At 37.9% G+C, this 12,059-nt stretch overlaps 1 protein-coding gene across 1 annotated transcript in view; it reads right to left on the bottom strand.

The window, feature by feature from the left end:
- Positions 1 to 567: 567 nt before the first annotated feature.
- Positions 568 to 12,059, bottom strand: part of Sema1a (semaphorin 1a) — a 303,018-nt gene continuing 291,526 nt past the window's right edge. The window contains exons 15-18 of the mRNA XM_071584531.1: positions 11,863 to 12,005; positions 6,181 to 6,327; positions 2,761 to 2,971; positions 568 to 1,023 (exon numbers count right to left, since the gene is read on the bottom strand). Coding sequence (XP_071440632.1) covers positions 660 to 1,023; positions 2,761 to 2,971; positions 6,181 to 6,327; positions 11,863 to 12,005 — 865 coding nt within the window. The 3' untranslated portion in view covers positions 568 to 659. The remainder of the gene's footprint in view (positions 1,024 to 2,760; positions 2,972 to 6,180; positions 6,328 to 11,862; positions 12,006 to 12,059) is intronic.

Genomic DNA, 12,059 nt, shown 5'->3' on the forward strand with positions numbered 1-12,059 from the left:
TGCAGGAAAAGATTATGACATTAGGGTCAAATATGACATTTTGTGAAAAGTTCAAGTCATACAGAGCCCCATACAGAGAACTAAAGAAATGACTCTGCATTCAAAGAACTGACCATGAGCACCACACCAAACCAAGACAACCACATAAATGGACGCAGATTAAGTCAACCCCTAAGACAACTCAGTTATGTGGTCAACAACTCTCGTCGCCCGCTCCTCTCCGTCATTCGGTCAACACTAAGCCCAAATCAAGCCACCAATGAAGATGATGGAGATGATGATTCACTCTTTTGGGGACACTGGATCTCTTATGCAGACAAAAGACAGAAATCTCAGGTCCTGTAAATGTAGCTGCACGGTGCATGCTGAGGTCCAGATTCAGGCCCATTGCCTTGCGGTAGGGCGTGCCGAGAGGGGACCAGAGTGGGCGAGGGTGAGGAGGAGGGGGGCGAGGGTGAGGAGGAGGGGGGCGAGGGTGAGGAGGGGGACGAGGAGGAGAGGGGGGAGGGCGAGGACCCCGCCAGGGGATGGCCTCCGCCGGACCTCCCACTCCCCCCACTCGCGCCCTGCCCTCTAGCCCTCGAGCTCCCTCCCGCTGCACTCCCGCTCCGCCGCTGCCTCTGCCCCCTGGCCCCTGTGTCTCCGGTCCCCTCTGCCTCTCAGAGGTAGACTTTCTTCACGCTGCGGGCAGTGCCAAAGCCATCACCAAGGCCTGCTCTGTGCCCTCCTCCTCCACCACCCCCACCCCCACGGTGCGCCGTGCCAAATGAGTCTCCTTGGTGGCTGCGAAGGGTGCCGAAGTTATCTCGCCCTCGCTGGTGAGCGTAGGGATCCCTGGGAGGAGGAGGCGTGTAGTTGTCAGCAAACTGAAAGAGGGTCTCGGCTGGGGGGGCATTTGCGTGAGCTTTCCTCAAGGTGCTCTTCGGTGACGATGTCAATGGCTTGTTTGCGGTGGGAATGAGAACGGGTTCTGCATACGTCACTTCTTCCTGAGGCAACAGCTTTGGTTCTGGAGCCATCCTACTACAAAAGAAGACAAAAGTAATTAGATTGAAGGACAATAAGAGGTAAAAACACACAAAAGAATCAAAGGGGACAAAATCACCGTGAAAACAAACACAAAAAATAAAAATGAACAGATAGTAAAAAATGCATTCATAGTTACATTCACAAGTTAAAATAACATAGATTTAAACGCACAGTTCCATTCATATACTTTTACTCTTGACATTTGTCCAAATGAAGAGGGGGCATCACTTGGTTAGAAGAGAACTCTGGGCAATAAGTTGTCTGCAACAAATTCAAAACTTCACAAGGCTTAAGATCATGCAATAATGCATAACGAGAACTTCATGTTTAAGAACTTCATGGTGTTAATTCAACAATAATCAAAGTGAAAATCCCATGTCAATTTTGATGGTGCTCATAGCATGCACCCCTGATTTAATTGAGGGTTTCATGTAATATGATCCAACCCAAGTTGAAAAGCGTGCTATTATACCAGACTTGGCAGGAAAAGAACTTTATAATATCAGTAAAATAATTGTTCCAGGAAAGTTACAACTTTTCCCAGAAGAAAAAAACAACTAGTTTTTAAATTTACAAGCATCATTGGAATCACAAGTTTAAGGATCTGTCCAAGTATTTAATGAGACAAATAAGAGTTCAGCTTGGTTTATTATATTTTATGAATGGCAGAGGATATAATTTGGAAAAATCAGAATTCTACTGGCAAGCTGTGCATCACATAATTGTGACTCACACGGTTTAAATACTGAGAGTGTATGATCAACAATTACAGAAGAAGAAAAAAATGCATTATTATTATTAAAAACTGCAAAAGCGATAATATTTTTCACATGAAATAATTTTTATTTACCTCTGGCAACCATTTAAAAGTAGAATTTTATTATTAAACATGACCTTACCAAGGAGTAAAAGGGTGCATGGTTTTATTTCATCACCTTATTTATTTAACCAAACAGGAAATTTGAGAGATAGTTGAGGCTGATCCTTAGCGGAAAACCATTTGTAAAGCACAAAGGAAGAATCCTAAAGACTTTGCGTTTCCACGGGAAAGAATTTGTTACAGTCGACTAGTTTTGTCACACAGTAGGATGGTCCAAATGATGCTACAGTGTAGGGAAATTAGTCTTTTTGATTCTTACTTCATGCTTTACAAAGAGGAAATTATTGTTATAGCAGGAAGACACGTGGCCTCCATCCATGTTGATGATGTAAGTATATTCATCTTATTTTATTCAGCAATGAACAATTGTACATTGGTAAGTGCAAGAAAGCTTTTATGAGATGCAATTGTTCCAACTGTAAAAAGATATACATCCTAAATACATAGATGGATTTTATCTTTTAAGTGGGTAGAATCAATTATTTGAAGAATCCTTTCGATTCTTACCTTAAAATGTAAAATTATTAAAACATGAGTCTAACATTGATTAGAAAATCTTCACTATTATATGAACTTTCCATCTATCCTGGAATCTAAGAGGTGCTTCTACTAGCAAATAAATATGACAAGACCAAATTTACACTGGATTTAAGAAAGTGCTACATTAAGGTTGGAACACTATGGGAAAATTGCCATCTAACATCTCGAAGAAATGTATACACAATCAAATCCAAGACTTGTTTTTATATAACTTGTACTCAAAATTGAAATAGTATTTTCAACCTATATACAACTCTATTACTATTCCTAACCCTTGATCAATGCTAAAAACTGAAAATAGCATTCATTACCTGTTTACGTTCTGCCTCTGCTCAAAGTACTCATATTCAGTATCTGGGTAGGGCAGGTTGTCCTCTTCCTCTTTGTGACACTTTCTCCCGCAAAGGTAGCCAGACACAAAACCCACCACTAGCGCTGCCAGTGAGCCAGCCACTACAGCTATTGCCAATGTTTCCACAGTGTACTGTGGAAGTGGACTGTCGGCTGCACTCACTTCAGGACCTTGCGGAAAGTGAATGAAAGACCACACACACATTTATTGCACAACATGCACCACGAAGTACATAGTTTGAGGAGAAATATTATTTATATGCATTATAATTTGAGTACAGTGATCAGGGTTAAACATCAACAGGGTGAAAAAAATAGAGAAATATATTTTATATAAATGCTCTAATTTATACCTTGTTTTTTTCTCTTTTCTTGTCTGATAATTTATATGAACAACCATTAAAATAGTTCCAAGAAATTATAAAGTTTTGATGGGACAATAAACTTTTTAATAAATACTTCATGTTAACAACAAACACTCCTAAACTAATCATGATAACTTAAATCTTTAGTTGGAAATTTTATTAATATTCCTACTAGAAATAGGATAAGGGCTCTCCTCTAAGAGGATATTACTTTGATTCAAAGGAGTTATAGACTAAATTAATTTTGAACTTCAACAGATATCATTTGCCATCAAAGAGCTTAACTAGTGTGAAATATTTTAACTCCACCTATGAAAACTGTTATTGAGCGTCTAATCTAATTTCTCTTTCCCAATTGCTAAAGATGTTTCATATTTTCTTCATGACAATAGGAGCCTTTGCTCAATTAATGTCAAAACTTCTTGAAATACTTCTTCCCTGATGAGCTAAATGACTGCCATAACATGAAATTCATATTTTCAAATTATCTTTTGTATGCCACTTTACCGTCACTTATTATCTCCATGCTTGGGTGAAACTGTCATAACTTAAAAAAGAAGACTTAACTGTGACAAAAAGGAAGGCAACTACCAGGAGTCAGTTGATAAAATACTAAGAGTAATGATGCAGCCATTAGAAAAGAACACTGAATGCATATATTTTTAAGATGCACAGATTGTGAAAAGGCAATCCATGGTGTCAACTGGACAAAATACATGAAGATTTTGCACAAGCTAGTATAAGACAGTAAGGATAAATAATTTATCTGGAATCTCTAAATGTTTTAGGTTAAATAGGTACTGCCTGGAGTGTCAGAATGGAGAGTCAGGATGAAGAGTGGTGCTGGGCAGGGGAGTGAGATAGGGATGCACCCTGTCCCCTGCTGCTGTTTGTAGAGGAACTTATATGAGAAGCAAGGGAATGGCAATCTCCTCATCATTTAGATTTGGAGACAAGAAAGTATTAGGACAAAATTCCACCATAGGGTACAACAACCATTCCTTGGTGCATTGTAGAATCAGTGTGATAGTCATGGGATGAGAATTAATCATTAGAAAATGAAGGTTACGAGATTCTCAAGAAATAAGAAGGTTGAGATAAACATTTCAGTTGGGGACATGAAGTAGAACAGTTCAGCTTTTTAGGAACTATTTTGGATGTGAGTGGCTAGAGTATTAAGGCTATGAAAAGAAAATCTGTATTAGGTAAGGAAGCTTTTACAAAGAGGTAGGAGTTGATGCAAAGATACTCAAGTCAAGATATAAAGGAGAAAACTAGTGAAAACTTTAATATGGAGTGAAGTTTTGTATGGCTTGGAAACTTGGACATTGAGGCAAGAGGGGAAGTGGAACATCCTGAACTATGGGTGAGGAGAAGAATGGAGAAAATAAAATGGAAAGTCAGAAGGGAAACCACTGATGAAGTTAGATTAGAACTAGGCATGGTAGGGGAAGAAATCCTGAGAAGGCAGGACAAGAATATGAAGGGCGGAGATACTGAGGGGCAATGGGGTGCTAGAGATAAGAGGGTGGAATGCTGGGAAAGCAAGACAAGAGTGAGTAAAAAAACAGGCATTTTGTATGAAATCAAGGGAGGCAGGAAGTATGCAGATTTAAAGGATGGGTTATTGTGATGATCGGTCCATTATCCTCCTGTCTTTCGCATGTATTTGAATAGAGCAAGTCATTTCCAAAACATGGATGAAGGAGAATTTGTGCGTTCATCAAACAAAACTTAATGACTCAAGAAACTACAGAGAAACTTGATAAGCATTATGGTTAATCTGATACTTTGATTAGAATGGCTTAAGTTGCTTCAAAATTTTCAGAGGTGCCACGTGAGCACAAGTGGTGATGGAATGCTCTGCATGCCCAGTTGAGGTCATTACTACAGAAATCATTGATATAATCCATGATATGGTGACGGATGTTGGAAGAGTGAAGGTGTGTGACAGAGCTGATACTGTAGGCATCTTGAGCGAATGAATGAATACATAGTATTTTGCATCAAAATTAAGATGAGAAATTTCCGGCAATGTGGGTGCTGCAACTGCACACAATGACATGTCCCAACACCAGTTTGCGGCTGTTACAGCAAAATACCCAGGATTTTAGATATTTTTTCATCACTGTGGATGATGATAAACCACCAAATTCCTGAAACCAAAGCACAGTCCAAGCAATGGGTTACAAGGGGAAGTCTGCACTAAAGAAGATGACTGTTTCTTCTGCAGGGAAGGTTATGATGACTGTTTTTTGGGATTTATAGGGAAAAATCTAGATTGGGTAAGGTTCAAACTATTACAGGTGAATGTCTATTATAGCATGAATATCTATAATACCATTTGATAATGGAGCTGCAAGAAAAATGTTCACATTGGCCCACAACAGAGTCCGTTTCCAAAACAAAAATGCACATGCAAACGTGCAAAATGAACTCTACAATTGTGCAAAAATAATTAGGTTGGGATGCTAAATAATTCCCAATCCCCCAGCCCTCCGGATTTGACCCTCTCAGACCATTGCTCATTATTCAATATGAAGTAATGGCTGGCGGAAAGATTAGTTCCAAACAAAAAGGTGACTGTGGAAAAAAATGCCTATTTTGCAGTTGAAATAATCACATCATTTGAAAGGAATCAACCAACTGGAACAGCATTGAACAAAATGTGCAAGCCTAAAAGGAAGCCATGTTGAAAAATAAAAATGGTTTGTATCGCAAAATTAAGTAGTTTTTACTCCAGCACAATCTTTTCAAAGTGCCCTCATTTAATTAATGTACCTGAATACGATTTTCTAATTGGTATATAGACTGAGTCTATTTCACATCATAGAATAGGATACATGAACTGAATTAATTTTCATGCAGGTCTGGAAGAAAATATGCCATATCTCTTACCTAATAAGTCATATAGAGATAGTTAATTGCACATATGCAATTTAATTGGAATATCTTTGAACTCATCTTTAAAAGCTAATCATATCACATCCAGTAAGCATAATAATATAAATTCACCTTCACCCGTATGCCCCTCTTCATCCTGCATGATATTAATCACTTCACCATCTGGAACTTCCTTGCCCACTCGTCCACTATCATGGTTGAATGACTTCTGGTAGGTGGAAGAAAGACCACCAGCATTGACATCTTTACCAGGTTTTGCTGTAACAAAATATTTTTTCCTTTAATATAACTAGATATATCTATTTCAATTTTTAAATGTCAATAAATACACAAAAATCCTGAGGTAAATGCCCACAAAAACTGTTTCGTTTGTAAAACTGATTAAGAGTTCTCTAAGGTTAGACTTAATAATAGAGACTATTTGCTAGAGTGATCCATAGAATGACTAATTAACTGACCACATTTCATAGTCATCGCTTGATGTGATATTAGGATAGGTGAGGCACAAGTAAAGAGGTAAACACCAGCGAGAGAGAGGACTAGGGTCTTCACAGAAGTGAAAATGGTGAAATGTGGGAAGAAAAATGGTCAAATCTCTTCAAAGAAACAGCATCATTTCTGAGAAAACAAAGGAAGAGGGTTTCCCACTGTCTATGTCTCAGCACACCACCTGAATTTCCATGTCATCACAACTCCAATTGTGAAGGAGTGCTTAGATGTCCGAGCAACCCAATGCTGGGATCCTCTGCACTCCATCATTTCCTTCTTCTTCAGTTCTTCAGACCTGCTTTCATTCTGCCTCAAAGGCCAATTTTCTTCTTTCCTCTACCCTGATTTACCTAAAATCCTCTCTTCCGTCATAGCCTTGGGCACCTCACTTCCTCTCAATATTTCCCTTACCACATACCCCATCTCCTTTGGATTTCACCCAGCAAATTTCATTAATCTACAAACATAATTGCAAATTTTACATTACTCTTCAGTTCGATGGCCAACTAACTTTCTTCATTCTTCTGCATTCCCCCATTAAAGCCTCGAGTCTACTCTCATCCTCTTGCCTCATAGACTAAGTTTCAGATCCAAAGGTAAACTTTTCTTGACACCTTTAATTAGTGTACCTGTCATTAATTTCATTTCTGAAAATAGCTCTCTTGCCAATACTATTATTCCACTGATATCCTCACTACTGCTCCCATTTTCCTCCCAACTATCGCCCAAAATACTCTGGAGATGGTAAGCCATCAATTGGAGGGACTCCTCTGTGTTCAACTGAAAGACTCACTTATTATACAATCATTGTAGACAGATGAGGGTTCAAATTGCATCAGCATACCCTTAAAAACTAGGAGAGCTTACATAAACCTCCCTAAACCCAAATGTGGCAAAATTAAGCATCGTAATTAAGTTAATGAGGAAGGCAACAGGAAACCACCTAACTTATTTATCCCATTCTAACACGATGGACAGGGATAAGAGTATCAGAGATTAGGGCTGTGTGCAATGCCTGGCAGTGGGAGAGACAAGGCTTCTGCGGTTGTTATCTCACAAAATCTTGCAAATCAAAACCAACAGTAGCAGCAAAGAAAACACATTTGAGGACCAAACCAGTTAGGATACGGTCTTGGAATATTAGGGCATTGTTGTGGACAGGAAATTTTGGAGAATTTAAAATGAGAGATGAAGAGAGGAAATATACAAGGTTTGTATAAAAAGTATCGGTAACAATATGTCCTGACATGTGCGTGAAGTGATGAATTCAGACCATCAGTTAAGTGTTCCCATGGTCACAGATCGTATTGGCATTGATAAGATGACAGTGCCCACCATTATCACTGAAAATTTGGCAATACGAAAGATCTGCACTGAACTCATCCTCCCGAAGGTCTTTGGACAGATGATCATGAGCAAAGATTCGAGTGTCTGCTTGTGAAAACCTTCTGCAGCAGCATCTACACAATTCCTCAACTGCTTACAGTCCCGACTTGGCACCAGCAGACTATTTGTTATTCCCAAAAGTGGAATCCTTCCTCAAAGGACACCACCATCCGACACTAAGTGCCATCAAAGAAGCTTGCATGTGTACCCTTAAGGATCTTCTGAAATCCACCGGCCTTTGAGTTCTGAAAAAGCCACTGAAAAGTGTGCCGATGCTTAAGAGATGTAATTTGAAGAATTTTGAGGCATTAAAGCAATATCTAAAATACATCTATTTTCTTTTAAATTTTCCCGATACTTTTCATACAAACCTTATAGATATATTGGGACTGTGCAAAGAGACATGGTGGGATAGAAGGGATTACTGGAGTGACAGTTATAGAGTAATATACAGTGGAGGGGAAGGGAACCAGGAAGGGGTGGCAGCAATATTGAAAAAAGGTAGGAAGAAGCATATTGAACATTTAGCAAGCATGCTGTAGAATATTATAGGCAGAAGTAAATGCAGAACTGACCAACTTGACCATTGCTAGGGTATACATGTCTCCAAGCAGCCATAGGGAGGAAGAAGTCAATAGGGTATATGACTAGTTTAAGGACATAATTGTGGGTGTTCCTGAATGGAAGCATTTAATAGTGACGGGGGATTGAAACCGATTAATACATGAGGGAAGAGAGGTAGGGTACCATAGTTTAAGGATGAGAAATCACCACAGGGAGAAAGCTATAGAGTACTTTACTAGAGTTGGGTTAATTTATAATGAACACTTTGTTTACACACCACAAAAGGCATAGGTATACATGGAAAATGCTCAGGGACTAGAGAGATATCAGTTGGACTATAATATTATGGTTAGGCAAAGATTTAAGAAATGGGTGATTGATTTGTGCAGTTTCTTCTACCTTTTTTTGATTTCCCCAGTGATTCCTCTCTTCAACTTCTCCAAAAGTCTAACTTATTTTCTCCAATCTCCACCAAACCCACATCTCAAAAGCCCCCAATCTACGCTCATCCTCTTTCCTCAAAGACATGTCACACATCTCTCATGTCTCACATCCATATATCACTATACTCCATGATGTTTTGCTCAAATATTTACTCGAGAGCACCAGTTCATCAGTTCTCTTCTTCTTTTATAATCGTTTTCCCCAATGAAATTCGTTTCCTAATATCCCCATTACAATGCCACTTTCTTCCTAAAATACTGCCCAATTACTTGGTCACCAAATTATTACCACTTGGTCTGGTTCATTCCCCATCACTTTAATATTAAACTTGAAGCTCCTACTTATCAAGAATCTTGTTAATTTCATTTTCTTGATTGGTGCATACTAAAATTAAAATTTTATGATTTGATGGGTATGTTGCACCTATGTGGGATGTTTGATAACTCATTAGACAATCCAAAAGATGGCACTCATTGTAATGGAAAAGGTTTGCTTTAAATAACCATAATCTTTCGCAAGACTGCTGTCAAAGTTTCAGCAGTATCCATTATGTAGTTTTATGTTCATAGTTGATTGAGACAATTTACTTTTGTTTATTTGTAAAAATGGAAAAAAATGAGTTTTCTGAGATGATTAAACATTTTTATTCAAAAGGTTTTACAGCGATGGAGATCATAGCCGAGTTAAATATGAAGTTCATGGCACATCTGCTCCAGTGTTTGCGACTGTTTACAATTGGGTAAATGAGTTTAAATGTGACCACACATGCACAGGGGATTAACATTTTTTGGAATGCCCAGTGGAAGTGACTTTCTCTGAAATAGTTGACAAAATCCACGATATGGTTTTGAGTGATCAACCAAACAAAGTTGACGAAACATTTGTAGTCGTACGCATATCACAAGGTGTTTTCAATTTTGCAAGCTAAATTGGGAGTGACAAAAATTTTGGCAAGAAGGGTGCCACACTTGCTCTCCATGGAGAATAAATGCAATTGTGAGGTTGATTTGGTACTTTTCTATCTGTATCAATACATATATGTGGACGAAACATGAAAACATACACTACAGAGACCAAGGAATAGTCAAAACAGTGGATTCCTCAAGGTGAACTGGCTCCGTATTAGGCAGAGATGGTGCAATTGGCCGATAAGGTGATATCCATGGCTTTTTGGCATGCACGCATTATCATCTACATCAATTAATTTCAAAATGAACAAAAGATAAATGGAGAGTATTATGGTTTGCCATTTAACCAGTTGAGCAAAGAATTCTAGAAACACCACCCTAATTTGGCAAAGAATAAAATTCTCATCCATCAAGACAATGCACCGCTGTACACCTGAACAGTTTCTATGGTGCAATTTATGACATTAAAGTTCAAATCATTAAGAAATTCACTGTGATCACCTGATTTAGCCCCCAGTGACTTTTTTTATTTCCAAACTTGAAAAAATGTCCTAGTAAAAAATTATTCACGTCAAATGAGGAAGTCATCGCCAACAAAAATGTTTGTTTTGAGGATGTTCTGAAAGCCTACTTTTTGGATAGCTTAAAAAAGTTGAAGAAACACTCGGAAAAGTGTATATAACTAAAATGAGATGACATTGAAAAAAAAAACAAACTACCATAAATAGTTTCTTTTCTATTTTTTCCTAAGGACTTATTGAATGACCCATATACAACTATACCATTTTGACCCCTGACTATACCATTTTGTTAAGTTAACCCTTTAAAACAAGCAACTCCATGACAATTTTTCTTTAGTCAAAATCTCAATCATCCTTTGATTCATACACTGAGCAGATCTTCAGATTTATATTAACATATGGGCCATCATTGAGATCTCTGGGGATCAGGATGTGCCGCGGCCAATGCACTGGTTTCCCACCCCGAGGGAATGTATTGGTTCAAATCCTGGAGGCATCAGAATTTTTCATTGGTATTCAAATGCCTCATTGGGGTGCCATGTTGAGAGCACTTCAAGTGAAGCACACCGTCCGTCAGATGGGACGTTAACTGATTCCGACACCAAGTTTCTCCCTCCCCTACCTCTATTCCCCCAGCATCCCACCCGCACCCAAATGACAGTAAAAAGTAATAGCATTCCACCTACGTGAGTTTCAAATGCTACATTTCCTAAAAAAAGAAAGAATCATGGCAAGTTGAGAGGGCTACTCATAAAGGAATTCTACGGATAAAATTAAATATCACACACTCTGTTATCAACTATCAAAACTACTTTTCGTGAAAACAAAGGTGACCTACATTGCACGCATAGTTCGAACAAGTTTATCTGAAAGAGTTAAAGAACTTCTTGAATGCTATCTAATTAATGAAAATCATTAAATTATTCCATAATTTTCTTGTTTCACATTGAGAACATTCTTTCCCATAACTCCTATCTATTATATATTATAAAATGTAAAAATAAAAGAATGTAGTTTATTATGTTTTAATGAGAGCACAGGTAGCTATTGCATTGCAATTAGGATTCACTTATGAATTCACTCATAATTTTTATTTTACTTACGAAAATAAATTTGTTTACAACCTTGGTATTTAAATTGGATGCATGAATTGAGTGAAATGTGCATTCCTACTTCATATTAAACCTTCATATTTCTATTAAGACATACAGCTTCAAAGTATATTGTTTAAAGGTTAATGATATTAAAAAAAAAACAAAATTCTTTACCATTAAAAATTTCTTCATTATTTAAATCATGATTATATCATTAATTAATGGCTCAAGTGCAGCGAACAAGAATTAATATTAAATTATTGAAATCTATATGTCATTTCGTGATAACTCTATCATGATGCTGATGTTGCACATCCATTATATTGGAAGAGTTATGTTATGTTTAAACATTGTCAGAGTATGTTTTAATTAGGAAATCATACTCACTAGCTGGACATGATGAATGGACACCTGTAGAAATGCTTTGGTAGAAGTTTTTCTCTTCATTCCATCTAGGAGCTCCAACTGCTCTGCACTTCTGGTTCTGTTTGTCCCAGGCACAATAAGGATCTTGCAGTGCAACACACTCACTGAAGAATTAGAGTGAAATATTTTCCATTACCAATAAGCACCTACACAATCAA

This window comes from Hetaerina americana, unplaced genomic scaffold, assembly GCF_022747635.1.
Source record: "Hetaerina americana unplaced genomic scaffold, ioHetAmer1.1.p SCAF_1, whole genome shotgun sequence".
NCBI classification, from domain to species: Eukaryota; Metazoa; Arthropoda; class Insecta; order Odonata; family Calopterygidae; genus Hetaerina; species Hetaerina americana.